Consider the following 23,588-nt stretch of genomic DNA (forward strand, 5'->3'; position numbering starts at 1 on the left):
CTGTCAATCAAAAATTTGTCTAACTCAACCTCAAATACATTCAATCACCCTTCTTTCACTGTTGTGGAAGCAAATTCATCTGAGAAGAAAATCCTCTTTTCCATCTTGGCATGATGGCTCAGTGGTTAGCACTGCTGCCTCACAGTGCCAGGGACCCGGGTTTTATTCCAGCATCGGCTGTGTGGAGTTTGCATGTTCTCCCCACATCTGCGTGGGTTTCCTCCCGGTGCTCCAGTTCCCTCTCACCGAACAAAGATGTGCAGGTTAGGTGGCTTTGCCATGCCAAATTGTCCAGTGTTCAGGGATAGAGTCATAGAGATGTATAGCATGGAAACAGACCCTTTGGTCCAACCCGTCCATGCTGACCATAAAGAGCAACCCACCCAGACCCATTCCCCATATTCACCCCTGACTATGGGCAATTTAGCATGACCACTTCACCTAACTTTCACATGATTGTGGGAGGAAACCGGAGCACTCGGAGAAAACCCATGCAGACACAGGGAGAATGTGCAAACTCCACACAGTTACCCAGGGGGCAGGAATTGAACCTGGGTCCCTGGCACTGTGAGGCAGCAGTGATAACCACTGAGCCGCTCCAAATGTGCAGGTTAGGTGTGTCAGCCATGAGAAATGCAAGGTAACAGGGATAGGGTAGAGGGACAGGTCTAGTGGGGTGCTGTTTGGAGAGTTGCTGTGGACTTGTTGGGCTGAATGGCCTGTTTCCATGCTGTGGGGATTCTATAATTAGAAGACCCTTAATTTTAAACTTGCGTCCAACTTGTTCTCAACTCTCCCACGACAAAAAGCATTTCTATCAGGATCTATCTTATCAAATTCCCCAAAAAGCATTACATTTCAATAAAATCTCCTTCTTCTCAATTCCAAATAGTACAGTTGCAAACTGCTCAATGTTTTTCCTAATAAAGCAATATGATCCATGCCAAGTTCTCATGCAACTATGTTTTTTGATTGCTAATTGTTCATATACATGTACCCACATTTGAGCTATAATTTGTAATAGGCAATGGCAAACATCTTCATATTGGTTTTATAAAGACATTGTAGCACAATAATTAATAGCACAATGATGCTTGGTTTTCATATGTGCTTTTGTCATTGGCTCTTTTAATTCATATGGCAATGTGACAGCAATGCAAGGCAACAGGTAAAGACAGGAGAATGGCTCTTAATCTCTACTTTCCAGTGAATGGACCCACACAAGTAATGAAAAAGTAAAAGATACAGGGAGCAGCATCTGCTAATATGAAATGAGTACTACACCTAGATATACCAGGCAGTTAGCATATATTAACCAGACATGGCTGTTGCCATTCCATGATTAAATGAGTGTGGATGCTTTCAAAATAGTGTGGCAACTGCCCACTATATTGGAAAATTAGTGGATGGTTGTGTATCAGGTGTAGAAATCAAAATTTGTAATGATAATGAAATCTCAGTGCAAATCCTGTTTAACGAATTCTGGAATATGAGAATTTAATTATTAGTTGACTCTATCTTCATGGCCAATGTTACAAGCTTCTTTAACATTAAGTAGATTTTCAGCACAATTCTGCACAACCACAAGTGCAGCATAAAGCAGAACCTTCACCCAATGATAAGCAACTGGCCACACTGCCAGAGTTTGGAGTGTGCATCAGGCACTTTCTTACCAGGATGAAAGGGAAGTTTTTTCTAAAAAAAAGTGTAAATGAATGATCAAATTTCCCAGTTATATTGCCTGTGAATGATAGTTCTTGGTGCATCGAATGTTAAAAACATATCAAAGAAACTATCACAGGTAATGTCAGCTGATGTAGAGAAGTTATATTCCCTGAAGATGTATGTGAACAGGAAAGTCATCAGTTTTGCTAAGTTGAAATTAACCAGTCATTAAATAGCACCATAAAAATGTTCCTCCATAGCCAACACAGAATATGCATCAATGAGGAACATTCTGTACCTGTCTGATACTGTCTACTTTCAAATCTCCTCCTTTTCCTCGACTTTGGTTTTGCCAGCCTGTTAAGCTCAGCTGTTCCATCTGCTTGTAGAAGATGGCTGGCAGTTCCATTCTTGTTCTCTACAGTCTCAGAACTGTTACCTGAGAAAGGACAAAACATTGTGATCAATTTCTATTGTTCATTTACATATTCTATTTGGGTACCTTGATTGATTTTTTGAAAATATATTATATTTACATAGAATTTTAAAACATGTTTCATTTGTTACATTTGGCCGTTATTATCTAGATGTATGCCTGGGCCTTTGTTTAAAGAGTTGTATTTGAAGAAATTCATCCAAGATGGATCCAAAACTACTATGGAGCTAGCTAATCATAACTGCTTTACATAATTAACTTATTTCTTACACCAAGTCCAAAGACAATCCATTCCTCTAATTGTATAAGATCAAATTAATCTTTACCTTAAAAACAAATGAAGTAACAAGAAAGGAGGAGATGAGAAAATAGACAAAGATGATGCAAATACTTCTGTAATTTGACAGAGTACATACGGTAATCTCCTAGAAAGAAAGTTTGGTCACAAGCAAAAGTTAAACAGTCCCTACATGCTTCCAACAAGTTGGAAGAAGCTATGAAAGCATGGATACAATAACATTAAGATTTTAAAATAGACCTTTGCAGTTCAAAGATTAGTACTAATTGCCATTCAGTGTCTTACTATATTTTATTTAACCTAACACAAATATGAATGTTCCGCATTCATTTCAGGACACATAACTGCAAATTGTAAAATTTTAATGTATTTATTTCCAATGTATTTTACAGGTAAACAATTCCACTGATAAGTTTTACATTAGTTTAATGTTTTAAAATATAAAAGATAGCATTGAATATGTCATTGCTGCTGTGCCAGCACCAGTACAGAAGAACCTTGATTATCCAGTATTCGATTAACTGAGTTTCAGATTATGTGAACAAGATCGCAAGGTCCCGATGGTTAACTATGTTATCCAGTATTCAATTAACTCGAACAAAATATTCCCTGTCCGTGTTCTTCGGATAATCGAGGTTCCTTTGTATACAGGTAATTCTTCTATAATGTGATGGTTGCATTCTTGCGCAACACCATATTACAGAAAAATCACATTTTAGAAACAGCATTCAAAGTATTGGTGATGTAATCATGTTACAGCTAACACACACTTTAGAAGTTTGCACTTTAGAAAAAGTGTCCCCAATTTGTCAATTGTGTTACAGCGAATTCACTTTAACAAAATGAGTGAGTATCAAGGGGATCAAAGGTTACAGGAAGAAAGTGGGAGAATGCAGTTGAGAAACCGGCTGAAAATGTGTTGCTGGTCAAAGCACAGCAGGCCAGGCAGCATCTCAGGAATAGGGAATTCGACGTTTCGAGCATAAGCCCTTCATCAGGAAACCGGGGTTGAAAATGTGTTGCTGGTCAAAGCACAGCAGGCCAGGCAGCATCTCAGGAATAGGGAATTCGACGTTTCGAGCATAAGCCCTGAAACCATCAGCCATGACTGAATGGCAGAGCAGACATGACAGGAACAGAAATTAGGCCATTCAGCCTATGTCTTCTGGTCTTACAGCAGAAGAACTGTACAGGATATTAATTTTATCAGTTCTAAAATATAAGTTGAAACACAAGGGCCATTAAAACAGAACCATTCCACTTAGAAAACCCAACATGGTGGAATCCCAGAAAGTTGCTTTAACAGATACACTCCATCACTGCCTTAAAAATTCTACTTCAAATTACAATTCAGTAATTGATACTGGTAAGTGCACTGAATGCTGAATAGAGTACGTTTAAGTTAGTCGTAATAAAGAAGAACATATTTACACTGCACCTTACACGACCTCATGAGCTTTAGAGCCACTGCGGTATTTTTGATACATGGTCACATGCAGATTACTGTAATCTCAAAATGTTGGCTGCCAATTTATCACAACAAAGTGCCATGCAATTATGACCAAATAACCAATTTTAGTGATGTCAGTTGGTGAGTATATATTTATAGATTGCATACTCAAGAATAATCTTCTGACACCACTGAGTCATGGTGACACCTGTGATACTGTCAATGGTTCAACAACTTTTAACATATTATTGGCTCATGCAAGGACAACGGGCAATATTAATAGACATTTATGGGTTTCAAACACAGAGTAAAGAAAAATTAATTTTTGTGTAGAGATATGTATATTATATTAGAATTACTAATTTAATCCACGGAATTTGGCTACAGTTCCTAACTCAGAATTAAAAATATAACCTGTGCTTCTTGTGCATATTCTAGAAGCCAAAATAAAAAAACAAAAAAAAAATCAACAAATTTCAGAAATTGACCTCTGTCAGATTCAATTTTGATCTTGAAAGGATAAAATACACTCCAGCAACTAAAATGATGACTTGGTAAGCATTGTGTAAAATCTTTTGACTTAATCTTCATAGCTAAATATGGCCTGTGGTCCTGATTTTGCCTTCCGATTTTAAAATGCACAGTTATCCTGCCCAAAACTTTGAAATTAAAGTAGGCATTGCTAGAACTACTCTGCAACTTTGGCAAAATCTGTGGACAGTGAAAATATGCCAATATTTCAGGTCAATTAATCTTTCTTAGAACCCAAACTCAGGACATTGTCCTTATTTACATATTAGGCTTTTGAGATCTTCAATTTTTGATTGAGTTTAGTACAGATTGCTTTCTTTTCTACTTTCAAATTATAACATGTCATGTACATTATTCTAATTTACTGTGTGCCATGATCCTCCATTAGTTTGTAAGATCTCACCCACCAAGCGCAGAAAGCTGAAGCAAAGTAAAACTGGACACACTTCACCCCCAGTGTCCTACTGTGCCAGAATGTTCTAGGAAAAAAAATGAGGTCTGCAGATGCTGGAGATCACAGCTGCAAATGTGTTGCTGGTCAAAGCACAGCAGGTTAGGCAGCATCTCAGGAATAGAGAATTCGACGTTTCGAGCATAAGCCCTTCATCAGGAATAAGAGAGAGAGCCAAGCAGGCTGAGATAAAAGGTAGGGAGGAGGGACTAGGGGGAGGGGCGATGGAGGTGGGATAGGTGGAAGGAGGTCAAGGTGAGGGTTAGGCCGGAGTGGGGTGGGGGCGGAGAGGTCAGGAAGAGGATTGCAGGTTAGGAGGGCGGTGACCGCCCTCCTAACCTGCAATCCTCTTCCTGACCTCTCCGCCCCCACCCCACTCCGGCCTATCACCCTCACCTTGACCTCCTTCCACCTATCCCACCTCCATCGCCCCTCCCCCTAGTCCCTCCTCCCTACCTTTTATCTCAGCCTGCTTGGCTCTCTCTCTTATTCCTGATGAAGGGCTTATGCTCGAAACGTCGAATTCTCTCTTCCTGAGATGCTGCCTAACCTGCTGTGCTTTGACCAGCAACACATTTGCAGCAGAATGTTCTAGGGACTTGAATGAGTAGGAACGTACTTTAGCAGTTTCAAAACAGACTAAATGCAGACTATTGATTTCAGTAGCCTGAAGCAAAGTCCAGGAAAAAAGTCTCCTCATCTATCTATCTGCAGACTAAGTTTTCATGTAGTAATTAGTGGAATGTTGGGTAGGGATGGAGAAAGGGAATTTGTATCCCTTTCTTACAGATGCATTGACTTGATAAGTTTAAAATGCAAAAGAAAACTTTCAATCAAAATATATAACGTTATACTGAAAATAATCCTACAATAAAAAGGAAATGTTAAAGAAGAAAATTTAAAAATAATTACCATATGCAGTAGCCCAAGCTACAGGCACAAATGTTTTGCTAATGTCTGCGTCGTCAATTTGTTGCTCATGACCGACTGTTGCATCATCTTCTCCTACAATGACTTCCATGTAAACTTCATCTGCAATATCAGTACAACCTGCAAAAACCAATCAATAGGCTTGAGAAGTGACAGAGAATTTCTCCCAATTCGTTAAAAAGTAACTCAAGACATAGATACATGAATATATATTTATTTACTAAACATAAAAGCAAAAACTTTCAGGGTAATATGGATCCAATTCTTGTATAATGTTGTGGGGGTAAACCTAATTTGTTCGCATTTAGATTTTCCTTTCCCAACACATAAATTTATGTAAATCAATAATTTCCTTATTACCTCTAAGGTAAATCAGTTTCATAATCAGTGGTAGTAGATGTTAATGGTGAATAAAGAGCAATTTTAGTCATATTACGGAGGATAAAGTAAAACCTTTAATATTGTTAAAATGAAAATGACTCAAGTATAATGGGAAAAGTGCATCATTATTTAAGTAACTGTTGGCTTTCATGTATCCAGTTTAAAAATATCTTCATCAGCCGAGCAGAACAATGGCATCTTTCTTCTTGTGCCAGATTGTTTTCCTCAAGTTCTTCATTTCTTCATCCATCTTTTACACTCAAACAGATGATTATGAATGCAACAATCCAAATCACTTTGTTGCTAATTTACACAACCAATCTGTTCAATCCATACTGTCCAGTTTCGAACTACATACACAAAGGCTACAAGGTAAACTAGATCAATGTTTCCTATTACAAAAATGAGAGATCATTTTTGTAATAGGAAATAATAATAACATAAATAATAAATTGTAATAACATCACAGTATCAGATTAAAGAGTCAACACATAGGACAGAGATCAAGAGAAATTTTTCCACTTTAATATCTGTGAATCTTTGGATTTCTATACTCGAGAGTTGTGGATGCCCACTCATTAAGTATATACAAGAAACGATTTTTTGGTATGAAGGATTGAAGGCATAGGGGAGATTGGAGAAAGGTGAGGTTAATTTTAGGAGATTAGGTATAACATTATTAAATGGTGGAGCAACTTGAAGACCTGAATGGCTTATCCCTCTTCCTGCTTATTATGAATCCCTGACAGCATCATACACATAAAACTTAAAACCTGTGCATCAAAGTTCATCGTGCCCTTCAAAAAATGGATTTTAGAATGTCTGTGATGATGACTTCTATTCAAAATTTGCCCAGGTGTATCTTAGTAACAAAATGCAGGATTAATTTAGCCAGACCAATTACAGCAATATTAGCCAATTCCAAATCGTTAAAGTTCATCAAAGGAACCATCAATTGCGACTAGTCAATAAAGCTCTGTTCTTGCACTGCTTGTCACTGGTCACTCGGGTGTTTTTCTTCCTGGTGGGGGGGAAATATGAATGAAGTTTTCTGCACTCAATGTTTCTTCACTTTGTCCTACAACTAAAAGCATACAACATTGGTATGGGGCAGAATAAGCACTACTGTAAATAAAAAAAACAGAGGATTTGAAACTCCTCAGTTCAGGAAAAGAAATAAAAGCTGTGTTCATATCCACCAGAACCATCCCACCTCCAGAAAACATCACAGCTTCGATCCAAATGTGGATGCAACACCTAAATTCTACAGGAATTGAATATGATACAAAAGAACTGAAATCTGAACACACTGGGGGAAAAATGATAAACTGTACTTTAGGTAATATTCTTAGACCAGATACAACTTTGCTATCATGTTGGAAAACAGAAAGTCTGCTCATCTCTGCACAATCTATAACTATGCTGCTATCAACAAGTTTCTCCACAAGCAACATCGCTCTTCAAATGATAAATATTTTATATTTCAAAAAAAAGAGACTGAAGCTTGATATGAATACTTAAAAAGAGTTTAGTTTACAGATATCTAAGTATTACATTTAATTAAATTGGAACAAATTTAGCTTGAAAGTTTCCAATATGTGTTATGAAGTTGAAGATGTGTACTGAACCTTTAAGAAAGCGTGAATGCTGTTCTGAACTGACAGCTTACACACACCTATGTATATGACTAGATGGCAGTCCGAAAGTGTACTGGAAAATTGAAAATATCTAACAGTTGCCTGTGAAATGGATACCCGATTTGGTTGCTTTTTGACAACTCAACTGTAACCAGTTTAAATTATGTTCCAGGATACTAAAGCCCTGTTGAGTTTGAATTTATTGTTTTGCCAACATTTAACCAATGAGACGATCCAATGTTGGGGCTGTAAAAATGTAAGCATTTTGAAAATTGCAGAGAGAGCGACTGCCATCAGGAGAGACCCAAGAAATTAGGAAACACTCTCTATCAAAAGGTACCTGTTCATATGAAACATATTCGCAGTAAAAAGAAAGACGACCCAGGGAGATCTTTAGCCGGAAGAAGACAGACACCGAAGACAACAGCGGATGTGTGGTTTTGAAATTAAGTTCATGTAATTTGAATGTGTGTTATTGGAACAGCATATTGTTAAAAGGTTGGAGTCAGATAATAAGCAGTTAAGAGAGAGGGGGGCTTAGAGTTGTGAATAGTTATTCTTTAATGTTCACTTTTAGAGTTAAAAAATAAATTGATATTATTTTCTTGAAATAGTGGAATTTGGGACATCTCCGGCACTCATATTTTAACAGATTACAAGGCGAGGTGAGCCTTTTTGGGTGTTTGGTTTAATTTACAGAGAGGTTCACTGCCATGTCATAACAATTGCGTTTGGTCATGAGTTGATTCCATTCATTAGGTCATGATTACAAATCAGTATCTAGTTAATTCAAAATTTTCTTCAAATTTTGTAACTACCACCACAGAGATCAACTGGGATTAAAATAATTTATGGGTAGTTCTCCTATAACAGTGTTGTTGTGTTGCAGCAAAACCTCGTATAATAGGAAAAGTGGGGCCTATGGGAAAAGTGGAGTTGAGGCAGACCAGCAAAAAAAACACTCACAACTGCTCAAGAATCACCCAAAAGTCTAACGCAAAGTATACCACAGGCTGAATGAAGGTTTAAAGTCATATTTATTAACAAAACAAAAAAGAAAATTTCACACATTACATGTAAAAAAAATGCAAGAAAGCTTCTCTCTATACAGTACTTCTCACAGAAAGCTGCTCTGTCAGCATGTATAGAACGACGTTGACATCGCATGTGCGTAGGCCGAAGCATACGAACTGAACCCTGCTAGAATTGCGCTATTGCCAAGAGGTAAGCGTTCTCCAAAATACTGTTCCCTTGTTCTTCAGCAATGTTATAATCAAATCATGCTGCTGAAATGTGCATTATCCCAGAACTACCTGCCTTGATTACATCAAACAAATATAATGTAAATATGTTGTGATATTGTCTAAAACCTCAATCCTAAAGCCTTTTCAAGCCGTAAGCATAATCAATATGCACAGGGAACAAGGTTTAGAATAGTCCCATAAAAACTACTGCTCAAAATGAAGCAATAATTTGAGTCATAAGACTACCTAATCAATATTCATGATTTGGAGATGCCGGTATTGGACTGGGGTGTACAAAGTTAAAAATCACACAACACCAGGTTATAATCCAACAGGTTTAATTGGAAGTACACTAGCTTTCGGAGCAACGCTCCTTCATCATCACAATCATCTGATGAAGCAGCGTCGCTCCGAAAGCTAGTGCTTCCAATTAAACCTGTTGGACTATAACCTGGCGTTGTGTGATTTTTAACTTAATCAACATTCCAACGCTATCTAAACTTAAAACTTTCAATTTTAGGATATATACAATAAAAAAGGCACTCACTTGTTTGAAGGTAGCAGTTCTCTTCTTGTTGTGTTGTATTCACTATGACGTAAGCAAATGCAAGTTATTGATCACTCGACTACAGGATATATATGCACATTGTTTTTAGTAATTTAAAAATTGACCAAAGATTTTACGCAAGTTTAATCAAACAATATAGTGTACTATTATCGGACAAACACAGCAATCCAGAAGCTGGGTGTTAACATCTCATTACAGTAAGTTATAAAAATTAATAAATTGCTATTTCTGACATTAGCAAAATTACTGCAACATATTACCAATACAAAAAGTAACATAATTAACTCCAAAATGATCATTCCCTGGTAAGATCAATCACTCATGAAGGTGACCTCTATTTTCAGGATATCTAGGCAAGAGTAATTTATGAAAGCTTGCTTAGGTGAGCAACACTCCAGGAATAAACAAAGAAATTACACTGGCAAAACTAAGCAGGCACATCAGGGTAACAAAATTATATAAAATGGGCTCCCCAGTATAAGAACAATGTTTCAAAACCATTTCAATACATCTTGAATTTCCTCAAGAAGCCCTAGGAACATTGAAGTCAATAAGAATCAGCAGGAAAACTCTACTAGTTGGACTCATACCAAGAACAAAGGAAGACGTTGATGATTGTTGGAATCCAATCATCTCAGTCCCGCTACATCAATACAGGAGTTCCTCAGGATAGTTTCTGAGGTACAACATCTTCATCTGCTTCATCAATAGCATTCCTTCCACGATAAGGTCAGAAGCGGGAATGTTTACGGATGACTTTACAATGTTTAGCACCATTTTCAGTCTTCGAATACACACTTATGTGGCAAGAGATGAACAACATCAAGGTTCGGGCTAACAAGTGCCAAACATATGCTAGACAAAGGCCATCCTGACACTCAATGGCAATACAACTGCTGAATCCTCCACTGTCTAAATCTTCAGGATTACCATAGACCGGAATCTGAACCAGACTATCCATATAAATAAAGTGGCTACAAAAACAGATTAGAGGCTAGGCTAATAACTCAGTTTTTGACTTCCAAAAAGACATCTACCAGGTATGTACCAGAAGTGTGATGGAAAATTCTCCAATTGCTTGGGCTTCTCTGGATTTTCTAACAAGACGCTTGATGCAATGCAAGATAGAGCAGCCCATTTGACTGGCATCCTATTCATCATCGTCAGCATTCACTTTCTTCACCACTGCCACAGTGGCAAATGTATGTACCACACAAAAGCTGGAATGTAGTACCTCAGTAAGGCTTCTTCTACAACCAAATCTGCAACCCTCTAACACGTACAAGGGCATAACGGGTAGCAAATGCTTAGCAGCATCACCACTCGTAAAGTTCAAGCCATCCTAATTTGGAACTGCATTACCATTTCCTCACTTCTACTGGTCAAAATTTTGCAATTTCCTCCCTAATGGTACTGTACATCGTAGCTCACCACCAGATTCTCAAGGGAATTTAGAGATGGATAATAAATACTGGACCAACAAGCAACTCCCATATCCTGTGAGAAAACGTTTTAAAAATGTTACGTATTTATTTCTCTATTATTTTTTCTTTAAAAGCATTTGTTGCTGTAGTGTTTAACATAGTTAGTTGCAATCCTGTTTTTACAAAAACAAAAGGCAACATTAAACCTGTACTAATATACAACATAAGAATTACATGTTAGACATTTGTACCAGCTACTTACTTATGTCCTCATCCTCCTGGTTGGGATCATTAACAGTCATGTAAACCATCTTCTCTCGTGATATTCTGCCTACACTGCCCTGGTCCAGTAAGCCAACTGTATGATCATTATCGGGTTCACTTTCACCAATATCCACAGTTCCACCTTAAATTGCAGGAAAATAAAAGGTTAACAGCACTGCAACATTAAAAAGTCCATCAAAATCCAGCAATTCCTACTCTTCTCATTTTTCCCATATTCACCCCACTTCCTCAGCTTATAAAGGCTCATTCACTTCTTATTGTTGCAGTGGTTTTCTCAGACTCAAAGCAAGTGAAATTTCACAGAAATAACACAAGGCACGGTTGCAGACTGTAGAAATCTGCTAGAGCAGAAACCGCTGTATAGATTAAAAAGTTTTGCAATTTCACCATAGCAGATATTTGAAGTACAGACACTTATTGACAACATGCTTCCAACGGAACAATGGGATTGAGTATACAAAAACAAGGACAAATAGGGCAGGCCAAAAACTAAATTTTCTGAAATTTACATTCTTGGGAATACCTTACTTCATTTCTATTTTCTTGATAGAAAGCTTGAATTTGAGTATAACATTCCAAGGGGAAATAAGAGGGGCGGTAGATTCCGTGTTTGTAACAATCCAAGTTCTACACAGACACAAAACTTTCACTATGTGCAAAAATGATCTAAGAAAGCATGTAAAAACACATATATTGGACTCCTAGTAACCTATTTCTTAGTTACTCACATAACACAAGGCCACAACCATTACACAAAAGCCAAGAAATTAGTTGAGCTAACAATTTTGCCGAAAGTCACCTAGTTCAACCACAGAATATGGTCGTAACTCACACTCTCCATCCTGATTTTTTTTTCAATGGTTTACTTAAAAACTGATAAACACTTACATAGCAGTATTATACCTAATTACTCACCTAAATCATCATCTCCATCATCTGCTTTGAAAATGTAAACTTTAATGACTTCAGAACAAGCACCATCTGTTTTTAAACGTTCGCCCTGTGCCGATAGGCCGCTTTCAATTTTTAGTTCACTATTTCCTTCATGTCCAATCTTTCCTCCATCATCATCCACTTTTTAAAATAAAAAAAGTGTACAATTTACTATTAATTGTATCACATTATATAGAAAAAGATATTTTGACATGCTTCTTGCAAACCATTTAGTTTTCTAGGAAAATGCACCTTTGACTCCTTTGAGCTATATTAGCAAATATGTTTTCCACTAAAACTTTACATACAGAACAGAATTATATGTGGAAAAACACAGCTAAACAGAAGTTCGCTGTTACCATTTAAATTTTGCTAGATGAAACTACTATTTAATTAGCAAAACTGAAAATATTAACAAAGAAAAATACTACACAGTTAAGACAAGCTAAAACAAAATTTAAAATGTATAGCACGGTTGAGGTTCTGGACAGTGAAAAAGAATAATCAGGAAACATATTTCTCTACCCAAGATAATTGGGACAGTTGGGTCCAAGGACTGAAAACTGATAATATAACTACTAGACTGTGCTACGAACTATAACCAGATACTGAGTGAATCTATGAAGATGCTTTCTCAACAACTCAACCACACAGTATGTTCTCTTGCATGATTGTTTTTTAAAAGATGGTTTACATGAATCTGTCCAGGATGTATGCAGAGAATATTGAATAGACTTAAAAACTAATCTTCAGGCTCAACAACTCAGTTGGGAAATATACACTATTAAACTGCTGAGACAAAAGGATATAAAAAGTGGTAGCTTTGGATATTAACAATAGTTGAAATGAAAAATACAGAAAAAATAAATTGTGCAGCATTTAAGTACCAAAGCAAGAATCTTGGGCCTGAATATCTGCACCAGCTTTTAAAAAACACAGTTGGTTGACTGTTCTGATCTCTTAAGTATGTGTTTTTTTGCTTCACTACCCTATCACAATGATCCTTATAAATGAACAATGGGTAAAGCTTTGAAGGAACAAGACAGCGCAAGATTTCAATAAATGAAGGAATAGATCAGACAACATTTTTAACAAGAGCCAATTTCTCACACTCTAAATACATATTGATAAAGCTAATCCTCAAGTAAATTTATACAAATGAACACAAATGGTTAATTTAAAATGAAATCATTCATTTTGATAACAATTAAGCATAGAGGCTTGTATTATAAAATTAAGCTTTGATCGTCTGACATTCATTTAGGTTGGTGACACTCATTGTTCAGCCTCCCGCATTAAAAAAAATCATAAAAGTTAAGTGCCAGGTACGAGTGATACCTCTGAAACCATGTCCCAGCAGAGGGTGTCAAGGAATCAAAAACTATATAAAGACTCACTTAAGAAGCTCCAGAATAGCTCAATAATATTTGTCTAAATAGGTGAGCCCCACTACATCATATGAGCTGACAATCTTCTCATCCAGACTTTAGTGTGACTACTGAATCAAGGATACACCATTGATTGTTAACATCAAGATGCATTTTAATGCAAATTTCAAGATTTGAAAAAAAACTAAGATGGAAACAATTAAACTGTTATTTACTGAATACAAGCTCTCTAAAAAAATCATTAGGATGGAGGAGTAGCTAAAAGAACTAATTCAAAAAATTTGTATCAATATTTGCTCACCTGCAACACTGAGTCTGATTTTGGAGACAGAAGCCACAGCGGCTTAGTAAGGTCATCTATAATTATAAACTTAAACTCACTGTAATAAATTCAATTTATTCCCCCTGAATTTTAGTCATAAGTTGCAAGTGCTTCAGCCTCCATGTCTCCTATATAATATATATGATTTGGTACATTGGTGAAACTGAGCAGAAGCTATGGCAATGGATTAATGGGCACCACACAACAATCAACAGACAGGACTGTTCCCTCCCAGTTGGAGAACACTTCATTTGACCTCGGACCTTCGGGTGACCATCCTCCAAGGGAGACTTCAGGACAGGCAGTAGTGAAAAGTGGCTGAGCAGAGGCTGATAGCTAAGTTCGGTACCCATAGGGAGGGCTTCAACCGGGACCTTGGGTTCATGTCACACTATAGGTGACCACCATTGCACTGTACACACACACACTTCTATACAGAGAGACACACACACTCCCACATGCACCCTCTCACAGACTTCGATCCCTTTAAACTCTCAATCCCCCAATCCAGACAAACACACACACACATATACATATATGTTTGTGGGGTGAATTTGTACTTGCAGAGTTACATTGTACTTTGCTCAAAAACTGCATGAATCCATTCAAGACTCTGTTAACTCATTTTTTTAGATTAGAATCAGTCTAAACTGTATGGCACAGACAACAGCATACAGGAGGCTTAACACCTTCAACATATTATCTGGGCTGACACCAACTGTTAAGGTTAACCTGAGAATGTAACTTTTAAAAAAGCTTTGTGATATACATATGAAAGAAGTGAAACTAACATGGTCACTCGGTAACAGATGAGAGACTTAACAATCAAGGTATTTTTCAATGTATAATTACAGTTACATCACACTGTAAACATTTGCTATAAATTCTGTCTGTACACAAGTCTTACAATTGTGTACTCCACAACCACCTGATGAAGGAGCAATGCTCTGAAAGCTAGTGCTTCCAATTAAACCTGTTGGACCATAACCTGGTGTTGTGAGATTTTTTTAACTATACACAATATACGCTGAACAATTAATTCAGCTATTTTTCAGAGATAAAAGAATAAAGTCCATTAATATTTCATTTTCCATGTGCCAAAGGCCTACCTCTCTCGTCACTTACAGGAAATCATTAAATAATCCTCACTGGTGTCTTTATTTCCTACTGGAGCCTCAATGGTGACTGGAACGGTCTCTTGATTCTGAACATGTAAACTCCGTGTGTCTATCTCAGTCTCTGTAGCAGGATCGGCCACTAGAACTTCTTCAACGTCAGGTGACAAAGTGCCTGTGACTATTTCAGCCTCTGTGACAGCAACTTGCTCAACAGTAGCCATATCAGACACATCTTCGCTTGTCAGGACATGTTCTGATACACAAATGGTCTCTGAGTTGATGTCGGAAGCCAAAACATCTTCAGGGACTGTACTCAAGGTTTCCTCTGTGGCAACATCAGTGTCCAGTACTTGTTCAGGTACAATAATGGTTTCTGGCTCCTCAATAATATCAGGGCAGTGAACATCTTCAGCAACAATATCTTCAGCGACAACATCTTCAATGACATCCTGTATTACAACAGAGTCTGTATCGCCAGAGACAAAGTGGGGACCAGAATTGATAGCAGAATCGACAAAGACAGTCTCTTGAACTTCTACAAGAATATGATGCCCATCAATGTGTTCTGAAGTCACTTCTTGAACTATAAAAATTAAGGGAAATGTTTACTTTCACAACATTATATTGACACAGAAAAAAAGTACAATAAAAAATGCAGTTTATTTAGTTAACCTCTATATACTAATTACAATTATCAGCTAAAAGAAGTAGATTGTTTATCAACCGTTATTACTATTGGCTATCATAGATTTTTCACAGCATTGTTTTTAGACTAGGAATACGTTTATTTCCCTCTGGTACAGAATTCATGATACAATATTCTGTTACAATATCCTTGACCACTCTAATTTTCAGTTCTTTTCACATTATTAAAACATTTCAAAAAGTGATCGTTGAGGTGCAGTATTTAGAAATACAGAACCCCTGGGACACAGTTAGATATCAGTAATTCATACTTCAAGTACCATCTCGATAAAGATCCTTGAAGATACTTCTAAACTGTTACTGTCATTTTTTTAATTAATAAAGTGCCCTCCTATGAATTGTAAACATTTGGATCTTAAACGTAAATACAAAATTAAACAGATTACTACTGGTGCAGTATCTGGAACAAAGGCCTCCAAGTAAGTTTTCTGAATTTTAACAACTTACAGAACAAAAAAAAATCCATAATACATTTACCTTAATTTTTTACTTCAAAAATCATAAAAACTCCATTTGAGTGCAACAGTGAAACATACCAGAGTAATTTGAAATTGGATAGTAGATATTAGCACATTAATGTTGACAAACATATTAATACAGAAGAACGCTCTAAAATGTACAAGTGGTTCAATTTTAATAAAAACTAAAAAAATTGAAAATTATCTTGTCCCACAAAACTTCAGTTCGTGACACCTATTACATAATCCCACTGTTATCCTAATAGAAGATTATTTAAATCAGTCAAAGCAAAACAAAGGTTTAGATTTGGAGATAAAAGTAAATTTCTACATTTTACTGATTGAATAATTTAAAACTGATAAACAGTTAAAATTGGCTATAAACAAAAATCTTTAAAATATAAAGCTATATTTTTATTGACCTAACGTAAGAGTAATTAACTTCACACCTGATACACAGTACAAATGAATCAACTTTAAAGCAAAAAAAAATTACATTTTTTAAGCTTAGGTCTCCTATAAAGTAATTCTGAAATCAGTAAAGGGTGGTAAGCTAACAAAATAATACGTTAAAAGTGTCTCCAGCAAAACAAAACCAATATTTCCTCCTACATAAGTTATCTAATCAGTTTACTTTGCAAAATTATAAAGAGATTATATATTTCATCTATTGCTTATTTTTAGTAGGATTGGGCTTTTCACAGTATTCTGATTTGGCTGGAAACAACTCAGAAGAATGCAAAGTCTATCCTTCCAACTTAATGCCCCCTTTAAATTGCTTCCATTGTGCATGACCTATGTATTTAAATGTGCTAAACTTTAAATTTATCTGCGATAATGCACATGTCATTGATGTGAATTTGCTATAACAAGATTGAGGAATTGGGAACACTGTTTCTACAGTGCAAATTTTTATAGCGTGTGTTGGTTATAACGCAATTCTGGCACCATTAGTTTCAACAGTGCTGATATCATGCGATTTTCTTATAACCTGGGGTTGCAGGAGAGCAGAACTACTGTGTTACAGCAGAACCGACTGTACTATGTTAACAGATTGATACTTTCTGGTTTTCTGAGTACTCTGTATGTAACTTACAGGGGACATTAATCTGAATGTGGTTGTCAGTAGGGAAGCAAAGATGCTCACTGCTGACTTCAAAGAAAATCCCGCTGAAAGATCTTGTGATCTGCGGTGAGACCTTTATTTGTGTCACCCCGCAATTGATTGTACCATTGTTTAATGGAGATTTCCAGCTTGGAGGCGCAGGGTTACTATCCAAGTAGCCAATTACATTAAAGAATTTTCAATTACTTAGAGATGGTACTAAAATAAAATTACTTTTAAAAAATACATTAAATAGAGCAATGTTCTACAGAATGTTAAATTAAAGTATCAGAGAAAATAACTTGTTAAATTAAAGAATGCAACTAATTCTAATGGAGATATTAAACAACATTCCAACATAAAATTATTTTTAAGGACAAATCTGTTGTACTTATTAATCAGACCATAGTTTAAAACTTTAATTGAATAAATCGTACTTTTATAAAGATTTTTAATAATGATGTGAGAGTGGAAATGAGGAAAATTCTCAACTGATCTACCGGTTGGAGGATCACTAGTGCAACCTGTGATGGACCAATGGATGACAGGCTGCAACTTCATGATTTCTGTGTTAATGTGCATACAGCAAACATTCTGGTGTTAAACCCCCACTGTAACATTTAAGCCATGATTCTACCTGTGAAGATACAGTTAATTGTTTGCAGAACTGAGATTAAACTCATAAGTTTCCATCTGCTGATAGTATAACAACAACAAAATCCAGAACCATTAAAGGGAAAACAAAAATTCTCTCTATTCCTTTCATTCCTGAGCTGTCTAACATCCTTGGATAGAAAGAAACTAGAGCACAGCACCTCAAATTTCTACAGTACTTATGCTGGACAAATATCTCTGCACACTTCACACAGGCAAGAGAAGGAGAGATTTGGAGGGATTACCAAGTGTTTGGTCAGGTTCATTAGGTTTTTTGAAAGATATCTTTGAGAAAGGCTATAGGCTTAAAACTTGCCTTTAAACATTCAGACTAAAATGTAATGCTGAATTATAGAACACATTTGCTAAACACTAGAAAATAGACAGGCTGGAAGGCTCAGAAAAAGGGGGAACTCAAGGTATGCAGAAGGTAAAAACATTTGTGCTCACCAAGTGATAATAGGATGCTCTAAGGCAATTAAGAACATTTGTCTTAGCATCAGTGAATCTGTGTAAACAGGACACCAAGTGATCACACTCACTGCTATTCCCTTGTGAAATTAATGAAAGTGTTTGATTCTGACCCTGAAATGAAACTCAGTACAATCAGAAGCCTTGTAATTGATGGTCAGATGCTGTCAATTATAATGAATTCTTTTTACCCTTGCAAGCTGGGCAGACACAGCTATTACAAAACCCTGTTGGAAGTGGACACCCTCACCTGTCTGACTGAGCTTGGAGAACACCACTTGAGCTTAGGCAACCGCATTGCCTCATGCAAGACATATCCTGAGCAGAGGGATGGCAATCAGCACACAGTAAAACTCCAAAACAAAGCCGTGCCTCAGCCAAATAGCTAAAGTGTTCTTCAGAGTCTGGATGGCAAGCTATTGTAGTTGCTGCCAGTATGTGGACTTGAGACAGCAAAGGAATCCTACAAGGTCTGACTTGAGTAAAAGAACTCATAAGGCTGGTATCCAAGAGAATACACACCCTGAAAAGTTCATCTACATCAGGTTTGGAACAGTTAATATGATTAGCAACAGCCAAATCAGAACTTATCAAAATAAGTGCTTGGTTACCTGGTCCCCTGATTCTAACAGAGGTCGATACTGGCACAGCTGTATTAATGATCCAAAACAGTCTTTAACAAGATCCACTCTGGACTCCAATCTTTACGTTCACATACAAGACCTCAGATAGCCTGAGAGTGTACACCGGGGACCTGTGATCAATTGTAAGGTATGACTTTGGTTTCAGTCTCCTATGAGAAGCAGTTGATGCCGTTAATACTAATTGTAGTAAAAGGCTCAGGTCCAAATCTGATGGGGTGGAATTGGTTCAGAAAGATTCACTCGATTGCTAAGGCAGCCATGTTGAGCCAAAGTTCTAATTAAATACCCAGAGATTTTTCAAGAAGGTCTAGGGACTATCAAAAGGGGTCAAGGCCACCCTCTGACCAGGAAGCAATTTCAATATTCAGCAAATTCCGCGTACTGCTACTTGCTTTACATGCAAAAGTAGAGACAGAAATCAGGAGGCTTGAAAGCAAAGGAACCATCAAACCAGTACAGTCTATGGAATGGGCAGCACTCACCGTACTGATTATGAATCCTGACTAGCCGGTTGCCTTCGTGGGAATTTTAAGCAAATGGTAAACTGCTTCTCGCAGCTGGATAAATACCAAATCCCTCACAGAGGCTTGTACACAAAACTGGGGGGAATGGGTGTCCTTAATGAAACTGGACGTGAGTCACGCGTACCTGCGGTTGCAACACTGTATGCCACAATTAATACACAAGGGTTTGTACCAGTATATAAGACTGCAAGTGGGGGTATCATCAGCCTGCACCCTTTTTCAGAGGACGATGGAGAACATTTTACAAATCTGAACAGGTCGCCAGTTATCTGGATGATGTGCTAATAACCAAGAATGCCAATAAGAGCACTTGGAGAACTTGGACATAGTCCTTCAGACATTTCTCCCTGGTGGATGCACACTTCAAAAGGGAAAAATGTGTGTTCCAGACACCCAAGCGACCTTCTTGGGCTACAGAGTTTACAAGACCAGGTTTCACCCATTGCCCTCACTTTATGCTCCAATCAAAAGGTGCTCAGGCTCCCCTATCTGTTCCAGAGCTTAGGTCTTTCCTTGGTTCAGTGAACTATTATGGAAAATGCATACGTAACCTGGCTCCCTTCTATCTGCTATTGAAAAGGTCAGCCTTAGAAATGGTCACGTAGCCAAGAAGTAAAGTTTAGAGAAGTGAAAAGCAGCTATCACTGTCTAAAGTCTTGGCTCACAAGTGAGATATTATTCTGACATGCAATACCTCCCCATATGGTAGCAGCGTGGTGTTGGCTCACAAATGGCCCAACTGAGAGAAACACCTCATAACATACATTTCACAGACTTTGGCTGATGCCGAACACAAATATGGTCATCTTTGGTGTGACAAAGTTCCACCAATACCTTTATAGATATAAATTTGTATTGGTAAAATTCCACAAACCCCTTCTAGGGCTACTTAAAGAAGTCAAGGCCGTGTCATCTGTAGGTTCTGGCTGAATTCAATGGTGGGCCTTTACTCTCAGGGCATGTAATTACAATTTGGAACACAATCCAGAAGGCCAAGTGACAAATGCAGATACCATGACTTGCCTCCCACTGACAGACACACCACTGGTGGTGCCTACCCTGGAAGAGTGTGTTCTGATTTTAGATTTTCTGCACACCCTTCCAGTCACCAACTACCACATCCAACTGTGGACACAAGATAATTCCTTCCTATCAAAATAAAACAGCTGTAGTAATAGAGGAAACAGAAAGGCCGTCACAACCAGAATTGAAACCTCTCATGGACGCAGTAAGACCAGATCATTGTTGAGGACAGCATATTACAATAGGGAGCAAGAGTGATTGTCCCGAGTGAAGGCTGCCGCCAGATACTGACTGAACTCCTCCAGAGACATCCAGAGAAGCCTGTGACCAGCGGTGTGCTGGGTCCATTGCTATTTGTCATTTATATAAATGATTTGGATGTGAATAGAGCAGGTACTGTTAATAAGTTTGCAGGTGACACCAAAACTGGTGGTGCAGTGAATAGCAAAGAAGGTTAGCCCAGAGTACAAGATCTTGATCAGGTGAGCAAATGTGCCAGAGTGGTAGATGGAGGTTAATCTAGATAAACGTTGCATTTTGGTAGAGCAAATCAGGGCATGACTAACACACTTAATGGTAAGGTCCTGCAGACAAAATTCCACCAATACCTTTATAGATGTAAATTTGCAATAGTAACAGACCACAAACCCCTTCTAGGGTTCCTTAAAAAAAAATCAAGGCCTTGCAAAGAGACCATGGAGTGCATGTTCATTGTTCCTCGGAAGTGAAGTGTCAGGTAGAGAGGGTAGTGAAGGCGGCATTTGGCACACTTGCTTTTATTGGTCAGCATAAGAGTTGGGAGGACATGTTGCAGCTATACAGGACATTAGTTGGGCCACTTTTGGAATACTGTGCACAATTCCGCTCTCCTTGTTGGGGGGAGCAGGTTGCAAAACTTACAAGGGTTCAGTAAAGATTTACAAGGTTGTTGCCGGGGTTAGAGCTATAGGGAGAAGCTGAATAGGCTGGGGCTATTTTTCATGAAGTGTCAGAGGTTGAGATGTGACCTCATAAAAGTTTATAAAATAATGAGGGGCATGAATAGTGAAGGTCTTTTCCCTAGGGTAGGGGAGTCTAGGTGTAAGGTGAGCTTTTCATGAAAAGGATGTCTTGGTCATGAAATACTGGCCTCCATGAAATTATTTCACTTACGAAGGAACCAAATGCTGCATTGTTTGTCCACAGGTTCTCAAATTAATGACATACAGACGTTCACAACTGGAAAACAGTTCTCGTAAATAATCACTTAATGCCAATGTGACAATACTATCCCAAGATATCATCTTTGCTCCAATTTAATTATTCCATAAAGAAAGAGATATTTTTCTGATACAATGGGGGAAAAATGCTGTGTTCAATGGGGTAAAACTGGAGCTGGATCGGACAGAATAGAGCCAGTCCAGATAGAATGGAGCCAAAACAATAGCTAAAAAATGAAACATCCTGGCACAGTCAAGACATACTCTGTCAAACAGATCCCATTCTCGCTTGATTGAAAAAAAAACTGTCCTTCTGACAGATGTCAGGTAGAAAGTACAATTAAGAACCAGGTTTCAGAAGACAGCTGAAACACCAATTAAAAGGAATGGGGAGTTATGGAAAGACACTGACAGCTAATATTCAAGGTAATTCCAAGGTCTTCCAAAGACACATCAATAATAAAAGGGTAGTCGAAAGGACAGGCTGATTAAAAATTCAAAAAAAAAGGGGATTTACACATGGAATCGGGGCAAAGCTGAGGTATTCAATGAATAAATTGCATCTATCTTTACCAAGAAAACAGGTTCTACCCAGGTGCTGGGGACAGAGGAAGAAATTCAGTTACTAGAGGAGTTCAACTGTGGTAAGAAGGTGGTCTTAAAGTGGAAGCTGTGGAGGCATTGGTTATTCTTAAGTCTTCCTTAAATTCAGGAGGGACGTCAGAGGATTGGAAAGTAGCAAACACTATGTCCTTGTTTAAAAATGGTTTCAGGGATTCCAGAAATGACATCTCAACCATTTTAACTTCAGTCGAGGGGAAACCTCTTAAAAACAGTAATTCAGGATAAATGAATAGTCATATAAATAAGTGTAGGTTAATTAAGAAAATCCAGCATGGGTTACTTCAGAGAAAATCATGCTTTACTAATTTGCTGGAATTTTAAAATGTGTAACAGAGAGGATTGATGGGAGAAAGCTGTTGTGGATACCATGCTGCACAACAGACCCGTGAGAAAAATTTGAGCTCATGGGATAAAAACAGTAGCAATGTAAACACGAAATTAGCTGAGTGATAGAAAACAGACAGTAATGGTTTGGGCATTTTTTTTGGGCTGAAGGAGTTCGCGGAGTGTTGGTATCTGGACCCTTGCTTTTCATGACATATTAGTGATCTAAACCATGGTGTACGGGGGACATTTTAAAAGGTTGCAGACCATATAAAATTGTTAATATTGTAAATATGGAGAGACAGTATAAAATAAAAACTATGCTAGAGGGTATGTAGAAGAAGACCTGAGTGTAAACATGCACAAATCATTAACAAGATATTACAGATCTAGTAATATACAATGAGATCAGATTACTATCAGGTCTCTTGTTTAAGAATCCTGTAGGAGATAATAATCACAACATGGTAGAATTTCAAATTCGAGTAGAAGCAACTTGAGTCTCAAACCAGTGTCCTCAACTTACACAAGGACAATGGCATGAAGATATTATTATCTAAAGCAGAGTGGAAAGGTCAGTGAACGAGCAGTATAAGACATTCAACCATATATTTCGTTATGTTCAGCAAAAATATATTTCAATCAAAAAGAAGAACTCAATGAGAAGGATGGACAACCCATGATTAACAATGGCGGTCAAGAAGAGTATCCAGTCAAAATAAAAGGCATACAAAGGAGCAAAAGGCCAGACAATTGGGAATTTGTTTTTAAAAAGAACAAGCAGCAGATGACTGAA

General features: G+C 37.5%; 1 protein-coding gene across 2 annotated transcripts in view; it reads right to left on the minus strand.

The window, feature by feature from the left end:
* Positions 1 to 23,588, minus strand: part of LOC132821035 (zinc finger X-chromosomal protein-like) — a 50,311-nt gene that overhangs the window by 6,538 nt on the left and 20,185 nt on the right. For both annotated transcript variants that reach the window (XM_060833525.1, XM_060833526.1), the window contains exons 4-9: positions 15,069 to 15,644; positions 12,216 to 12,374; positions 11,278 to 11,421; positions 9,571 to 9,612; positions 5,744 to 5,881; positions 1,964 to 2,104 (exon numbers count right to left, since the gene is read on the minus strand). In XM_060833525.1, the coding sequence (XP_060689508.1) occupies positions 1,964 to 2,104; positions 5,744 to 5,881; positions 9,571 to 9,612; positions 11,278 to 11,421; positions 12,216 to 12,374; positions 15,069 to 15,644 (1,200 nt within the window). The remainder of the gene's footprint in view (positions 1 to 1,963; positions 2,105 to 5,743; positions 5,882 to 9,570; positions 9,613 to 11,277; positions 11,422 to 12,215; positions 12,375 to 15,068; positions 15,645 to 23,588) is intronic.

Source organism: Hemiscyllium ocellatum, chromosome 12, assembly GCF_020745735.1.
Source record: "Hemiscyllium ocellatum isolate sHemOce1 chromosome 12, sHemOce1.pat.X.cur, whole genome shotgun sequence".
NCBI lineage: Eukaryota > Metazoa > Chordata > Chondrichthyes > Orectolobiformes > Hemiscylliidae > Hemiscyllium > Hemiscyllium ocellatum.